Raw genomic sequence first — 17,208 nt, forward strand, 5'->3', positions numbered from 1 at the left:
TCGGTAAGTCTGCGCGTGTCGGTAAGTCTGCGCGTGTCGGTAAGTCTGAGCGTGTCGGTAAGTCTGCGCGTGTCGGTAAGTCTGCGCGTGTCGGTAAGTCTGCGCGTGTCGGTAAGTCTGCGCGTGTCGGTAAGTCTGCGCGTGTCGGTAAGTCTGAGCGTGTCGGTAAGTCTGAGCGTGTCGGTAAGTCTGCGCGTGTCGGTAAGTCTGAGCGTGTCGGTAAGTCTGAGCGTGTCGGTAAGTCTGAGCGTGTCGGTAAGTCTGAGCGTGTCGGTAAGTCTGCGCGTGTCGGTAAGTCTGCGCGTGTCGGTAAGTCTGCGCGTGTCGGTAAGTCTGCGCGTGTCGGTAAGTCTGAGCGTGTCGGTAAGTCTGCGCGTGTCGGTAAGTCTGCGCGTGTCGGTAAGTCTGCGCGTGTCGGTAAGTCTGAGCGTGTCGGTAAGTCTGAGCGTGTCGGTAAGTCTGCGCGTGTCGGTAAGTCTGAGCGTGTCGGTAAGTCTGCGCGTGTCGGTAAGTCTGCGCGTGTCGGTAAGTCTGCGCGTGTCGGTAAGTCTGCGCGTGTCGGTAAGTCTGAGCGTGTCGGTAAGTCTGAGCGTGTCGGTAAGTCTGCGCGTGTCGGTAAGTCTGCGCGTGTCGGTAAGTCTGAGCGTGTCGGTAAGTCTGCGCGTGTCGGTAAGTCTGCGCGTGTCGGTAAGTCTGCGCGTGTCGGTAAGTCTGAGCGTGTCGGTAAGTCTGCGCGTGTCGGTAAGTCTGCGCGTGTCGGTAAGTCTGCGCGGTGTCGGTAAGTCTGCGCGTGTCGGTAAGTCTGCGCGTGTCGGTAAGTCTGAGCGTGTCGGTAAGTCTGAGCGTGTCGGTAAGTCTGAGCGTGTCGGTAAGTCTGAGCGTGTCGGTAAGTCTGCGCGTGTCGATAAGTCTGAGCGTGTCGGTAAGTCTGCGCGTGTCGGTAAGTCTGAGCGTGTCGGTAAGTCTGAGCGTGTCGGTAAGTCTGCGCGTGTCGGTAAGTCTGAGCGTGTCGGTAAGTCTGAGCGTGTCGGTAAGTCTGCGCGTGTCGGTAAGTCTGAGCGTGTCGGTAAGTCTGCGCCTGTCGGTAAGTCTGAGCGTGTCGGTAAGTCTGAGCGTGTCGGTACGTCTGCGCGTGTCGGTACGTCTGAGCGTGTCGGTAAGTCTGCGCGTGTCGGTAAGTCTGAGCGTGTCGGTAAGTCTGCGCGTGTCAGTAAGTCTGAGCGTGTCGGTAAGTCTGAGCGTGTCGGTAAGTCTGCGCGTGTCGGTAAGTCTGAGCGTGTCGGTAAGTCTGCGCGTGTCGGTAAGTCTGAGCGTGTCGGTAAGTCTGCGTGTGTCGGTACGTCTGAGCGTGTCGGTAAGTCTGAGCGTGTCGGTAAGTCTGCGCGTGTCGGTAAGTCTGAGCGTGTCGGTAAGTCTGAGCGTGTCGGTAAGTCTGCGCGTGTCGGTAAGTCTGCGCGTGTCGGTAAGTCTGCGCGTGTCGGTACGTCTGAGCGTGTCGGTAAGTCTGCGCGTGTCGGTAAGTCTGAGCGTGTCGGTAAGTCTGAGCGTGTCGGTAAGTCTGCGCGTGTCGGTAAGTCTGCGCGTGTCGGAAAGTCTGCGCGTGTCGGTAAGTCTGCGCGTGTCGGTAAGTCTGCGCGTGTCGGTAAGTCTGAGCGTGTCGGTAAGTCTGAGCGTGTCGGTACGTCTGCGCGTGTCGGTAAGTCTGCGCGTGTCGGTAAGTCTGCGCGTGTCGGTAAGTCTGAGCGTGTCGGTAAGTCTGCGCGTGTCGGTAAGTCTGCGCGTGTCGGTAAGTCTGCGCGTGTCGGTAAGTCTGAGCGTGTCGGTAAGTCTGAGCGTGTCGGTAAGTCTGCGCGTGTCGGTAAGTCTGAGCGTGTCGGTAAGTCTGAGCGTGTCGGTAAGTCTGCGCGTGTCGGTAAGTCTGAGCGTGTCGGTAAGTCTGCGCGTGTCGGTAAGTCTGAGCGTGTCGGTAAGTCTGCGCGTGTCGGTAAGTCTGCGCGTGTCGGTAAGTCTGAGCGTGTCGGTAAGTCTGCGCGTGTCGGTAAGTCTGCGCGTGTCGGTAAGTCTGAGCGTGTCGGTAAGTCTGCGCGTGTCGGTAAGTCTGCGCGTGTCGGTAAGTCTGCGCGTGTCGGTAAGTCTGAGTGTGTCGGTAAGTCTGCGCGTGTCGGTAAGTCTGAGCGTGTCGGTAAGTCTGCGCGTGTCGGTAAGTCTGCACGTGTCGGTAAGTCTGAGCGTGTCGGTAAGTCTGCGCGTGTCGGTAAGTCTGAGCGTGTCGGTAAGTCTGAGCGTGTCGGTAAGTCTGCGCGTGTCGGTACGTCTGCGCGTGTCGGTACGTCTGAGCGTGTCGGTAAGTCTGAGCGTGTCGGTAAGTCTGAGCGTGTCGGTAAGTCTGCGCGTGTCGGTAAGTCTGAGCGTGTCGGTACGTCTGCACGTGTCGGTAAGTCTGCGCGTGTCGGTAAGTCTGCGCGTATCGGTAAGTCTGAGCGTGTCGGTAAGTCTGAGCGTGTCGGTAAGTCTGCGCGTGTCGGTAAGTCTGCGCGTGTCGGTAAGTCTGAGCGTGTCGGTACGTCTGCGCGTGTCGGTAAGTCTGCGCGTGTCGGTAAGTCTGAGCGTGTCGGTACGTCTGCGCGTGTCGGTAAGTCTGCGCGTGTCGGTAAGTCTGCGCGTGTCGGTAAGTCTGCGCGTGTCGGTAAGTCTGAGCGTGTCGGTACGTCTGCGCGTGTCGGTAAGTCTGAGCGTGTCGGTACGTCTGCGCGTGTCGGTACGTCTGCGCGTGTCGGTAAGTCTGAGCGTGTCGGTACGTCTATGCGTGTCGGTAAGTCTGAGCGTGTCGGTACGTCTGCGCGTGTCGGTAAGTCTGCGCGTGTCGGTACGTCTGCGCGTGTCAGTAAGTCTGAGCGTGTCGGTACGTCTGCGCGTGTCGGTAAGTCTGAGCGTGTCGGTACGTCTGCGCGTGTCGGTAAGTCTGAGCGTGTCGGTACGTCTGTGCGTGTCGGTAAGTCTGAGCGTGTCGGTACGTCTGCGCGTGTCGTTAAGTCTGAGCGTGTCGGTAAGTCTGAGCGTGTCGGTACGTCTGCGCGTGTCGGTAAGTCTGCGCGTGTCGGTAAGTCTGAGCGTGTCGGTACGTCTGCGCGTGTCGGTAAGTCTGCGCGTGTCGGTACGTCTGCGCGTGTCGGTAAGTCTGAGCGTGTCGGTACGTCTGAGCGTGTCGGTAAGTCTGCGCGTGTCGGTAAGTCTGCGCGTGTCGGTAAGTCTGCGCGTGTCGGTAAGTCTGAGCGTGTCGGTACGTCTGCGCGTGTCGGTAAGTCTGCGCGTGTCGGTAAGTCTGCGCGTGTCGGTAAGTCTGCGCGTGTCGGTAAGTCTGCGCGTGTCGGTAAGTCTGCGCGTGTCGGTAAGTCTGAGAGTGTCGGTAAGTCTGAGCGTGTCGGTAAGTCTGAGCGTGTCGGTAAGTCTGCGCGTGTCGGTAAGTCTGCGCGTGTCGGTAAGTCTGCGCGTGTCGGTAAGTCTGCGCGTGTCGGTAAGTCTGCGCGTGTCGGTAAGTCTGAGCGTGTCGGTAAGTCTGCGCGTGTCGGTAAGTCTGAGCGTGTCGGTAAGTCTGCGCGTGTCGGTAAGTCTGAGCGTGTCGGTAAGTCTGCGCGTGTCGGTAAGTCTGCGCGTGTCGGTAAGTCTGAGCGTGTCGGTAAGTCTGCGCGTGTCGGTAAGTCTGCGCGTGTCGGTAAGTCTGAGCGTGTCGGTAAGTCTGCGCGTGTCGGTAAGTCTGCGCGTGTCGGTAAGTCTGCGCGTGTCGGTAAGTCTGAGTGTGTCGGTAAGTCTGCGCGTGTCGGTAAGTCTGAGCGTGTCGGTAAGTCTGCGCGTGTCGGTAAGTCTGCACGTGTCGGTAAGTCTGAGCGTGTCGGTAAGTCTGCGCGTGTCGGTAAGTCTGAGCGTGTCGGTAAGTCTGAGCGTGTCGGTAAGTCTGCGCGTGTCGGTACGTCTGCGCGTGTCGGTACGTCTGAGCGTGTCGGTAAGTCTGAGCGTGTCGGTAAGTCTGAGCGTGTCGGTAAGTCTGCGCGTGTCGGTAAGTCTGAGCGTGTCGGTACGTCTGCACGTGTCGGTAAGTCTGCGCGTGTCGGTAAGTCTGCGCGTGTCGGTAAGTCTGAGCGTGTCGGTAAGTCTGAGCGTGTCGGTAAGTCTGCGCGTGTCGGTAAGTCTGCGCGTGTCGGTAAGTCTGAGCGTGTCGGTACGTCTGCGCGTGTCGGTAAGTCTGCGCGTGTCGGTAAGTCTGAGCGTGTCGGTACGTCTGCGCGTGTCGGTAAGTCTGCGCGTGTCGGTAAGTCTGCGCGTGTCGGTAAGTCTGCGCGTGTCGGTAAGTCTGAGCGTGTCGGTACGTCTGCGCGTGTCGGTAAGTCTGAGCGTGTCGGTACGTCTGCGCGTGTCGGTACGTCTGCGCGTGTCGGTAAGTCTGAGCGTGTCGGTACGTCTGTGCGTGTCGGTAAGTCTGAGCGTGTCGGTACGTCTGCGCGTGTCGGTAAGTCTGCGCGTGTCGGTACGTCTGCGCGTGTCAGTAAGTCTGAGCGTGTCGGTACGTCTGCGCGTGTCGGTAAGTCTGAGCGTGTCGGTACGTCTGCGCGTGTCGGTAAGTCTGAGCGTGTCGGTACGTCTGTGCGTGTCGGTAAGTCTGAGCGTGTCGGTACGTCTGCGCGTGTCGGTAAGTCTGAGCGTGTCGGTAAGTCTGAGCGTGTCGGTACGTCTGCGCGTGTCGGTAAGTCTGCGCGTGTCGGTAAGTCTGAGCGTGTCGGTACGTCTGCGCGTGTCGGTAAGTCTGCGCGTGTCGGTACGTCTGCGCGTGTCGGTAAGTCTGAGCGTGTCGGTACGTCTGCGCGTGTCGGTAAGTCTGCGCGTGTCGGTAAGTCTGAGCGTGTCGGTAAGTCTGAGCGTGTCGGTAAGTCTGAGCGTGTCGGTAAGTCTGAGCGTGTCGGTAAGTCTGCGCGTGTCGGTACGTCTGCGCGTGTCGGTAAGTCTGCGCGTGTCGGTACGTCTGAGCGTGTCGGTACGTCTGCGCGTGTCGGTAAGTCTGCGCGTGTCGGTACGTCTGAGCGTGTCGGTACGTCTGTGCGTGTCGGTAAGTCTGCGCGTGTCGGTACGTCTGAGCGTGTCGGTAAGTCTGCGCGTGTCGGTACGTCTGAGCGTGTCGGTACGTCTGAGCGTGTCTGTAAGTCTGCGCGTGTCGGTACGTCTGAGCGTGTCGGTACGTCTGTGCGTGTCGGTAAGTCTGAGCGTGTCGGTACGTCTGAGCGTGTCGGTACGTCTGTGCGTGTCGGTAAGTCTGAGCGTGTCGGTACGTCTGTGAGTGTCTGTACGTCTGTGCGTGTCGGTAAGTCTGCGCGTGTCGGTACGTCTGTGCGTGTCGGTAAGTCTGAGTGTGTCGATACGTCTAAACGCTCATGCAAGAGGTACACACTTGGTCCCTGAACCGAGTTGATAATCAATGGATTTGCGTTCAACTTTTGAGCCGTGGATTACTGTAAAGTCACGTAGGTAGAAAATAATAGATCACGACGTTTCGATCGCAACACAAGGGACCGTTATCAGGTGAGACAATCACAGCAGGCAAACTGCTGAAGCAGGCGAGAGAGCTGCCGTGACAAGAGGCTATATAGGTCGGGCACGTGGGCGGGGCTAGAGATGGGAGAGCGAGGGGGGGGGGCAGCAAGATCGGTGGCGGCCTGAGAGCTCGCCAGGGGGAGAGAGGGGGGGGGGCAGAGCAAGATCGGCGGCAGGGGGCGAGTGGGACAAGGGGGGAGAGGGAGCTGCCGCGACAGCAATAAGTGATCAGCGGCAGGGGGGGAGAGAGGGGGGGGGCAAAGATAATCGTTGGTAGGGGGAGAGAGAGAGAGAGGCTGTGTTAGTGAATGTGGCTCAGAGTCGAGAATAGCTGTTAACATCGGCAGGCAGGAAGGGGGACATCACCACCAGTTACGACTTCAAAAAACGGTTAATAACGTCCTTCCAATGACTGCTCAATTTGTATCCCTCTTCTCGGTTGAAATTGTGTCTGTGTTTATATATCTGGATGGCTTCATGGACAACTCTTTGAAGGTAGCCCAAAGGTTTGCAGAGTACCTTGGTCTCGGAAGAAACAATTTCGTGTGAGCCCACCGCGTTAAAACAGTGATCCGCCACGGCAAAGGTATTGATCCTGCCCTGTTTCAGATCTGCTTGTGTTCGCGGACACGGTCCGAGACATGTCGTTTCGTTTCCTCAATGTAACTGCTGCCGCAGCCACAACTTAGTTTGTAGACACCAGGGTATTGCATATCAGGAATCATATTCTTCACAGATGGGATCAAATCACGGATTTGATCCCCCCCCCCCCTCTCTCCCCCCCTGCCGCCGATCACTTACTGCTGCCGCGGCAGCTCCCTCTCCCCCCTTGTCCCACTCGCCCCCTGCCGCCGATCTTGCTCTGCCCCCCCCCCTCTCTCCCCCTGGCGAGCTCTCAGGCCGCCACCGATCTTGCTGCCCCCCCTCGCTCTCCCATCTCTAGCCCCGCCCACGTGCCCGACCTATATAGCCTCTTGTCACGGCAGCTCTCTCGCCTGCTTCAGCAGTTTGCCTGCTGTGATTGTCTCACGTGATAACAGTCGCTTGTGTTGCGATTGAAACGTCGTGATCTATTATTTTCTACCTACGTGACTTTACCTGAAGAACCAAAGAGTATGGATTCCTGCAGTCACGAAAGCTTCAAATCCACATGGATTATTGTGTTTCACGAGGATCAATTTTGATCCGTGGATAATCCATTTGAGGGATAATTGGAATTGTGGCACGGGCGTGTGTGTGTGTGTGTATGTGTAGGTGTTTACGTGTGCGTCCGCGAGCGTATTGCGCGACACGCGCCCTGGCACCTCCCGTCGCTGCGACGGACGGAGTGCCCAGCAGCTGCTTGCTTCAATTCTGGTTCTTATTTTTGTGGCTTCTCACGTGGGAGATGAATCTGATCATGTGGGAGACGACTCTGATCCGTAACACTGAAAAATACAGTTCTGCAAGTGTTGCACGCAGCCAACCTTACTAATCGGAGGTGCGGGTTACATACACATACGTCGGTATATATTCATATGTATGTGCATATATATATACATTTTTATAATTATATATTCAATAATTGTATTATACATCATATAAGTGTCTTATAATATATAATACAATTACATAATATTACTGAATTATGTAATTACATGGGTTTTTTGTCCATGTGATGTGTATATACTTATGATATAATTATTAGCGATACACTTAAAACATGCGTGCGTGCATCGTGCACGGGGGCTCCTGAAGCTACTGGGGCAGCTGGCGGCACCAGCCCTCCAGCGACAGCAGCGGGAGGAGGGAGGCACAGGAGGACCGCTCACCGCAGCGTCTGGTGCCTCGGACACAGCAAAGCCAGCACGGCGGGGGCTCAAGTCCGTTAACTCAGAACATCTGGATCTGTCCCACGTCCTCCTGCCAGCGCGTCCCGTGCCCTCAAGCTGTACACTAAGCTGGCACAAGTGCCCAGGTGATGTCATCATTACTTAACGGTGAATTGCAACAGCAGCTGCTGCTGCGTTGTACATATGGATATTGAAATGTACGGAGAGCGCGTATTTTTTCCTGCGCTCAAGCAATGCTGCTGAAATTGTGCACTCCCAGAAGGCCACGTGGCTGATGGGATGTGTAAAAAGTATGCCCGAGGGTGCCAGTACGTCTGCGCGTGTCGGTAAGTCTGAGCGTGTCGGTAAGTCTCAGCGTGTCGGTAAGTCTCAGCATGTTGGTACATCTGCGCGTGTCGGCAAGTCTGTGCGTGTCGGCAAGTCTGTGCGTGTCGGCAAGTCTGTGCGTGTCGGCAAGTCTGAGCGTGTCGGCAAGTCTGAGCGTGTCGGCAAGTCTGAGCGTGTCGGCAAGTCTGAGCGTGTCGGCAAGTCTGTGCGTGTCGGCAAGTCTGTGCGTGTCGGCAAGTCTGTGCGTGTCGGCAAGTCTGAGCGTGTCGGCAAGTCTGTGCGTGTCGGCAAGTCTGAGCGTGTCGGCAAGTCTGTGCGTGTCGGCAAGTCTGAGCGTGTCGGCAAGTCTGTGCGTGTCGGCAAGTCTGAGCGTGTCGGCAAGTCTGTGCGTGTCGGCAAGTCTGTGCGTGTCGGCAAGTCTGTGCGTGTCGGCAAGTCTGTGCGTGTCGGCAAGTCTGAGCGTGTCGGCAAGTCTGAGCGTGTCGGCAAGTCTGTGCGTGTCGGCAAGTCTGTGCGTGTCGGCAAGTCTGAGCGTGTCGGCAAGTCTGTGCGTGTCGGCAAGTCTGTGCGTGTCGGCAAGTCTGTGCGTGTCGGCAAGTCTGTGCGTGTCGGCAAGTCTGAGCGTGTCGGCAAGTCTGAGCGTGTCGGAAAGTCTGAGCGTGTCGGCAAGTCTGTGCGTGTCGGCCAGTCTGAGCGTGTCGGCAAGTCTGTGCGTGTCGGCAAGTCTGAGCGTGTCGGCAAGTCTGTGCGTGTCGGCAAGTCTGTGCGTGTCGGCAAGTCTGTGCGTGTCGGCAAGTCTGTGCGTGTCGGCAAGTCTGAGCGTGTCGGCAAGTCTGTGCGTGTCGGCAAGTCTGTATGTGTCGGCAAGTCTGAGCGTGTCGGCAAGTCTGAGCGTGTCGGCAAGTCTGAGCGTGTCGGCAAGTCTGTGCGTGTCGGCAAGTCTGAGCGTGTCGGCAAGTCTGAGCGTGTCGGAAAGTCTGAGCGTGTCGGCAAGTCTGTGCGTGTCGGCAAGTCTGCGCGTGTCGGCAAGTCTGTGCGTGTCGGCAAGTCTGTGCGTGTCGGCGTGCACGGTGCCCGCACCAGAGTCCACGCTGCCGAAGCGCTGCCGGCTGGGCCCCAGCCACATGGTCTCGGTGGGGGCCTCGGACGTGGACACGGGGCAGCCCTTGGGGTCTGCGTAGAGCAGCAGCAGGGGCTGGTAGTGGTTCCTGATGCACTTGGACACCACCTCCTTCCACTTGGAGCCGACCTGCAGCAGGCAGTTCACGTCAGCCAGTGCTCGGAGTGACGCAGTCAGGGCGGCCGATGACCCAGCACTCTCGCCAGTTCACTTCAGTGTCTCACTCGCCAACGTTCAGTCGCCATCTCTTTATCTCTCTTCTATCGCTGCTACCATGGTTACTGTTCCCCATGAACGTCACTCACCGATTCCTCCACCCAGACTGACCGCTTCGTCTCACCCATACCGTGTGTTCGTCCGCTGCAGGTCACGACATCACACTCCCTCGCTCACAACCCTGAAGTTTACAATGCTTCCCTTTCTGCGTCTTCCTTTGCGCCGCTCAACTTTGTCTGTTTTCCCAAGCTCTAAATCATCTTGCCAAATTGACTACGATAATGAGCCAAGAATGTCTGTGTGTCCCGCGCGTGACGTCACTCCACGTCGACCAGCCCCCCTCATTAATAAGCATAAACAAGTGACGTCCTCCAAATGCACCCACCCCCCCATTAATAATAATTAGTGGGTGACGTCACTCCACATGGAGGGGCGAGGCGCCTCCTCCCCCCTCCTCGGCTACAACTTACAACCCTCACTACAAAGGCAGAACCGTCACGTCACGCGATCTCCGTAACGCTGTTGAGACATCAAAGTAAAAAGGACGTCGTGATGAACAAGGGATTATAACCTTTAAATGAAATAGGTCTGTGTCGCCGCGCCCTTACAAATTGCACACGCATCAATGCAATGAATATCGCGGTGCAGTTTGCTTTTTGCTTGTAAATTTCAGATTTACTGCAATACACCCAGACGGGCAAAAGAGAGATGTAACACTTCTACTACTACGCCTCTCATGGTGCTGTTTGCTTCTGACCACTTTCACAGTCTCTGTACCCAACACCTTTGATTAGCACGGTTGGCTACGTACGGTGCGCGAAAGAAGTTCAACATACATACATAAATACGTGTGAACAACAACATCGCACCGCACCAGCATGGCACCGTGCCTCATTTAACTGATCACATCAACCTGCGGAATGACGTAACTCAATGGCGCGCAATGCAAAAGCTGCTCTCGCGTGACAACGGTGCTCATCCCACGCCGTCTGCACTGCGCTCGAATCGTTACGCGACGGTTCTGACTGCGTCCGTCCGGTGCTTGCCGAGCTGCATTGGCTTCCGGATGCCGAACGAATACATTGTAAGGTCGCGCTCATTGCACACAAAGTGCTTGCCACAATTGAACCACGATACCTCGCTGATCTCATCAAGGAGCATAAACCAACACGTGGACTCCGTTCATCCTTGCAGTAAGCAGCGGATTTTGGCTATTGCCATCGAACAAAGATGGTCACCGCATCGCGCGCTTTCAGTTGCGCTTCTGCGGCCGTCTGGAACGCTCTTCCTTCCGATATTAGGAAGCCAATGGAGCTGTGCACATTTAAATCATCATCTAGATTGAAAACTCATTTCTTTAGAACTGCTTTTTGTGTTTAGTTTGTTGTCCTTCCCCCATATCTCCAATTAGTACGGTTGGCTATGTACAGTGCGAAAGAAGTTCAAGATACATTATCAATGCGACGACGATGCCAAAACCATCACAAGCAGCACCACTGACCTGTCACTCTGCACGTCACCCTGCATTCGCGTCGCCACACAATCACATCGCGCTGCATCGGAACATCGCTCCACGCCATACCTGCGCCTCGCTTCACTCTCCCACTTGCACGCCCGCCGGCGAGCGCGACGTTGACGTACAGCCATCGCGCATCACGGCACGTGTCGGCGCTGCTCGCTATCGCCGCGCACACCACGCAACATCCCGCGCATGCCGCCAAGCGGTAAACGACGTCGCACCGCCACAGCCCGTCGCGGGCACGCAACGCCGCGGTGGAGGGGGGGGGCGGCCTCGCAGCGCAGAGTCTGGAGTCCCCGGGGGGCTGGAGGGGAGAGGATTTCGAGTGGAATCCGGCGTCTTGCCAGGGCGTTGCGTTCACGCTCCGCCAATGCTTCACGACGTCGCACGCGCAGGCGCCTCGCGCCGTGTTCCCACAACCGCTCGAGAGGGGCTTCGGCTCTGGGCTCTCGTCAATCTCAACGGGGGATCCGCGTCGTTCTCGCCCGTACATGGTGCAGACCAACGCATTGATTGGACGCGTACATCAAAGCATTCGCTGTGTTCACGAATACATAATCATGAACGCACTACATCAATTCACTCGCAACCGAGTATTTCCCAAGCACAAGCTCTCGCGTGAATGTTAAACGAACGTTAACATGTCACTATAAATATGACGTCCGGAATAGGCCCAACATCACAAGCAGAGCCCTCCCGAACAAGAATCTAGAGACTCTGTAAGGATTTCCTGGATAAAGGACAACATCATTATTATTGATGCACAAAGATAAAGATCGCCCGTATAACCTTAACAGACTGTTGATGCAAGTGCTGTTAGCGAGTAGCACCTATGAAATATAGCACGGCACACGAGGTGGTGGGTGGCCAACACCACGCCCGGCCGCCGAGTGGCAAAGTTTACTGCACACCGCACCAGGTACTCATTTGAGGCCGAGTCAACCTAGGGACAGCCCAGGACCGGTTCAGATAATCGTCACTGATGTTGGCCGTGAGCGGGAATTGAACTCTGATTGCCGAGTTTGTAGTGCAGCGCGCTAAGCACTGCGCCACCACTCGACCCAAGTATGGATGTACCAAAATCCGCCATTCACCACTCAGTGACGGTGACGTCACCACTGTGCCTGTGCCAGGCCAGGTGCACTTTGAGGCCACGTGAAGTGTCCAAAACTCGCTGACAGGATGTCTTGAGACAGACCCAGGTGCCATGGGTTGGCTGACTGAGATGTCCAGTAGATGCACCGGCCGTACCCCCTACTGTGCCAACTCGCTGTAGTTTAGCCGCCGGGCGCTCCGCTCGTTATTGTGAGCGTCGCTCCACTGCCCTCCGTTCTTGTTGGAGGGCGACTGCCTCCAACTGCTTAATAGCAGCATCCTTCACGAGCCGCCTCCATACACTTGTATACACACACACATACATGTGTAAAGCTCACGCAAGAGGTACACACTAGGTCCCTGAACCGAGTTTATAATCAATGGATTTGCGTTGAACTTTTGAGCCATGGATTATTGTGTTCCACGAGAATCAATTTCGATCCGTAGATAATCAAATTGAGGGATAATTGGAATTGTGGCGCGTGTGTGTGTGCGTGTGTATGTGTGTGCGTGTGTGTGTGCGTGTGTGCGTGCGTACGTGTGTGTGTGGGTGCGTGTGTGCGCGTGTGGGTGCGTGTGTGTGCGTGCGTGCGCGTGCGTGCACGTGTGTGTGTGTGTGTATGTGTAGGTGTTTACGTGTGCGTCCACGAGCGTATTGCGCGACTTGCGCCCTGGAACCTCCCGTCGCTGCGACAGACGGAGTGCCCAGCAGCTGCTTGCTTCAATTCTGGTTCTTATTTTTGTGGCTTCTCACGTGGGAGACGAATCTGATCACGTGGGAGACGAATCCAATCACGTGGGAGACGACTCCGATCACGTGGGATTAGAAATACTTATGATATAATTATTAGCGATGCACTTAAAACATGCGTGCGTGCATCGTGCACGGGGGCTCCTGAAGCTACTGGGGCAGCTGGCGGCACCAGCCCTCCAGCGACAGCAGCGGGAGGAGGGAGGCACGGGAGGACCGCTCACCGCAGCGTCTGGTGCCTCGGACACAGCAAAGCCAGCACGGCGGGGGCTCAAGTCCGTTAACTCAGAACATCTGGATCTGTCCCATGTCCTCCTGCCAGCGCGTCTCGTGCCCTCAAGCTGTACACTAAGCTGGCACAAGTGCCCAGGTGATGTCATCATTACTTAATGGTGAATTGCAACAGCTGCTGCTGCTGTGTGTGTGTTGTACATATGCATATGGTAATGCAGTGTCGGTGTGTTACTGATTGGGCTTTATAATTTCTTGTTTTAATAATGAATGGATAATCTCCAAAAGGCAAAGTTGTGAATATGTGTTTGTTCAAAATGTTTAGCGTACTTCCCGACATGCAACAAACTTGAAATTTGCCATGTGGGTACTTTCCAGAATGTACACCATGCAAAAATGATTAAAATACACTTTTGTGTGTGTTTTTTTTTGGGGGGGGGGGGGTCAATAATGCATCTATTTTGTGCACGGCAAGTGAGCTGTGACGTCACATCTGTCACGTGACCTGCGCATGTGGAAGCGTAACGTATTGTGGTGTAGTGGTTAGCGTGCCGCGCTACGAACCCGGCGACCCGAGTTCGATTCCTGCTCACGGCCAACCCCTAGGTCGACTCAGCCTCAAACGAGTAACTGGCGTGGTGTGTGAACATTGCCACTGGGGAGACAAAGGCGGCCGGGCGTGGTGAATCCAAGTCCCAGGCGAAGCCGGGTAGTAAAGCTAGTGTTTAATATTTCAGGGCACAGCACTGCACTTAACAATGTTTGGCAAAATGTTAACTCCCTCGCCTGGTATGCAGGATGTCGTGGGTTTAATCCCAAACTTGACACCTGCAAATTTTTGAATTTTCATGTTCTCCCTGTGGTCGCGTGGATTTCTCTCCTGGTTCTAGGATTTATCCCTCCACGTTAAGAATCGACAAATACATTTAGCGTATTCGGTTGCTATAAGCCACTTCGGTGAGCTATGATTTGTGGCCAGGTCGCTTCTGATAAAGAGCTGTATAGCTCAGCGGGCCTCACCTGGAAGAATAAAACTTACTTGCATTGTACTTAATGCACATACGAATATACTTGGTACGCATGCCAGCTGTGCGTAAAGCATGATGCATGTATCGTGCGCGTGCGTGGACGCCTGCACGTGTGTACCAACCAGCTGTGCTTCAGACCCCAGAGAGCAGGGGGTTAATAGATTCCCGACTGTGTGAATCGTTTCATCACACCTGAGAATCGCACGGCTGGTACGGCTGTCCCCCCACCAAAGCCCACGTGAGCGGAGAAACGTTACCGATCCACTCACCACCGCTGCGACAGGCTTTTGGCCTCGGCCTCCCCGAGGTCAACGCATGCATGTTGAACCTATTTCGTAAAGTATGTAGCCAACCGTGCTAATCAGAGGTGCGGGGGAAGGACAACAAACTAAACACAAAAAGCAGTTCTAAAGAAATGAGTTTTTAATCTAGACATAATAGTGCATAGCTCCAGTGGCTTCCTAATATCTGAAGGAAGAGCGTTCCGGACGGCTGCAATCAGCAACTCACCGGCAAACCGGACCACCGGTTTTCTAATTGACCGCACGGAGGTGAGCTTTCCCGAAATGAAAACTATCCGCGGGGGTGGCAACAGCGGTGCCGGCGTTACCTCTTTGACCTCCGCGTCGTCGAAGTAGATCCACTTGCGCAGGCGCGTGTGGTAGAAGAAGGTGGAGTAGTGGTGGCCATAGTAGCACACCATGCCGACCAGCCACAGCTCCGTGCGTTTCGCCTTGTCGTCCGTCACGCGGTAAAACAGCTGCCGCGGCCGGGACGGAGAGTGAAGTTCGGGGGGGGGGGGGTGAGGGTGGGGGGGCGAGGGGGCAGGCACAGGGAGAAACGGCATAAAGGAGAAAGAGAGGGGGACAGAGAAAAGGGAATTAACAAATGAGCGCTGGCTTTTAAAACGCCAGGGATGAATTAAAGGGCACTCTGCAATCAGCACGGATGACGTGGGGCCCGGGCTTCCGGGACACTTGCTCAACGGCGGTCGGCCTGGCGATCGACAGTCCTCGCGCGCTGTGACAGCCGCATTAAAGTGAATGCCTTGGCCACGGCTGATGCCAGCGCCGTGAAAAACCCGGCCTGGCTCATTTCGTTAATGGAGCCAGACGAGGATGGGTTATTAAAACAGATAACGGCGACAACCCAACGTTGTGAAATGATGTCCGCGATTCCCGAACGTTGGTCCAGTGAAAGCCACGCTGAGCGTCCAGGGTAACATCCCAGGATGACTCCCCCCGCCCCCCTCCTTGGAATGTTTGGCCAATTCCTTTTAAAGTGTATGTTTCTTGCGTGGGAAGGATCTCGAATGCCACGGAAGAAAACCCACGCGAAAATGAGAGTAGCGCAAGTCTGAACCCGCGGCACAGATGGCTCGACGGAAACCTTAGACGATGAATTTCCGATAACCTCATTTATACCTCCTGTTTTGAATGACTGCAGCTCCATGAGTGTGGGTAAGCAGCAGTGGGTTGAAATAGCTCTCGAGGGGAATCACAATTTCACTGCAATAAACACCGGCGCTGTAATCTCACGTCACGCGGGGGCGCGGTGGCGGAGGGGAGGGACTTTCCCCAGAAATGCGCGACTGTAGTAAAAAAAAACATTCCGCATTTCGTATCAATATTTAATTACACGGGAAGATGGAGCTACGTACGCGCACGCAAAGGCGGCGATTATCCCGGTAGTGGCACACCGCGGTCCGAGCGTGCCGAGGCAACCACAGGACACAGTGCCCACTCAGAAGGTACAGCGGCTGGCAACCACCACCAGTCTCACTTGTCGTCCCCGCTGCCTCAACTCAAGGTCCAGACTGTCCCCCCCCCCCGCTCACAGCCGCTCTGCTGATATGCGGTTAAAAAGCTGCCAGCCGCCGCTTGGTCTGCTATTCGGTGGGACGTCAAGCTGCCTGGTCGACTGCCTGCTGCCGATTTAGTTTTGCCATTTGGTCTGCTGCCTGTGTGGTTGCACTGCCGTCTTGCGTTGCACCGTTGGTCACGTGTCTGTTGGTGTCACGTGTCTGCTGGTGTCGTGTGCCATGCTGCACACGCTGCTGTCAGGCGTTCTGCACGTTGCTGCGTTTTCTGGTTCAACTTTGAAATATTACTCGCAAATTACTTAACTGGGTGAGACCACGCAGCAACGTTGCCCAATATTGGCAGGGTACACTGCTCTGTGAAACAGTACCGTTAGCCCGCACTGCTGCAAGAATGGCCCAAATACCTAATGTCCTCAATTATTATAATTATAATAATTATAATATTCTTCTTCTTTATTTTCCTCCTCGCTGCATAACAGGGAAACATGTTTCTAACTGTAACAATGGAGTCTGCAAACAATAAGTTCCACTGCTTTTACAACTGTGCTGCTGATGAGGTTGATGGTGTGGTGCTGCTACTGATGCCAATGTCGCTGCTATTGCTGGTGCTGTTGCAGCTGCTACTGATGACGTTGATCGTGCTGCGACTGCTGCTACTGATGATGTTTGATGGCGCTCCTACTGCTGCTTCTGCATACTGCTGATCATGATGCTGCTCCTGATGCTGCTGCTGCCACTACTGATGCTGCTGGTACCGCTGCTGGCACTCACTTCGGACAGCTGCAGCCGCGTGCCCAGGCTGCGGATGACGTCTTCGGAGAGGTCAGAGTTCTCCGAGTCCCACACGAGTCCAAGTGTCACGATCTCCGGGGAGTTCATCAGCACCTTGCGCAGACGCACCTGCCGCTCGCCGCAGTTGCTCTGCAATCGCATCACAGGGTATGTTGGGTAGGTAGGTTAGGTGGGTTGGGTTGGGGTGGGTGGGGTGGGTGGAGAAATACACAATCGTTGCCAGTCAGTGAAACTGGACTTTGAAGACATACTCTCAAACTTTGGCCATTGCGGCGTTATCCCCATCGCGGATTTGACCGTTTGTGCCAAATCTGTGGAGGTACAATTCGCCGTTCGCGCCCCCGAGCGGCGTCTGTCTGCCGTAAAAAAGGGGACACGGAAGGGTTAAGGAAGTTATTTACTCACGCTTCACTGGGAAATAAGAAATGTTTTCATTTTACCAAATGGAAAGCGCCCACCATGGTGTGCCAATGTTGAGCACGAAAATTTTCGCGGCGCCTCGAAATGGAACGAGAACACGAGAAGTGCCATGGGCCGCGAGCACGTGGGCGGGGGGTCGGGGTGATGCGGGGTGACGCGGGGTCACATGGGGTCCTACGGTCCACGTCTGCTAGCGGCGCCGATTGAGCTGTTTGGGGATGGGGGGGGGGGTCACGGGCGTCGGGATCGATCGGCGGCACGCGACCCCGCCTGCTTCACCTGCTCCGAACGATCGGCCATCGAGTGAGCGTCAGCGGCTCCCGACGTTTGGTACGGAGCATTTCACCGACGCGAGGCGCACATGGCGACTTCTGCTGCTGCTGAGGGGGGAGGCAGAGCCTGCTGTGGTTTCAGTTACGGAGCGATGGAGATGTGGGCATGCAAAGATCGCGATGGACAACAGCAACAACAATCG

At 55.7% G+C, this 17,208-nt stretch overlaps 1 protein-coding gene across 13 annotated transcripts in view; it reads right to left on the minus strand.

The window, feature by feature from the left end:
* The window catches only part of LOC144946545 (uncharacterized), a 229,135-nt gene that overhangs the window by 25,878 nt on the left and 186,049 nt on the right, over positions 1 to 17,208 (minus strand). For all 13 annotated transcript variants that reach the window (XM_078875543.1, XM_078875536.1, XM_078875531.1 and 10 more), the window contains 3 exons: positions 16,293 to 16,442; positions 14,310 to 14,459; positions 8,820 to 8,988 (listed from right to left, as the gene is read on the minus strand). In XM_078875543.1, the coding sequence (XP_078731669.1) occupies positions 8,820 to 8,988; positions 14,310 to 14,459; positions 16,293 to 16,442 (469 nt within the window). The remainder of the gene's footprint in view (positions 1 to 8,819; positions 8,989 to 14,309; positions 14,460 to 16,292; positions 16,443 to 17,208) is intronic.

The sequence above is a fragment of the Lampetra fluviatilis genome, chromosome 41, assembly GCF_964198595.1.
Source record: "Lampetra fluviatilis chromosome 41, kcLamFluv1.1, whole genome shotgun sequence".
Classification (NCBI taxonomy): domain Eukaryota; kingdom Metazoa; phylum Chordata; class Hyperoartia; order Petromyzontiformes; family Petromyzontidae; genus Lampetra; species Lampetra fluviatilis.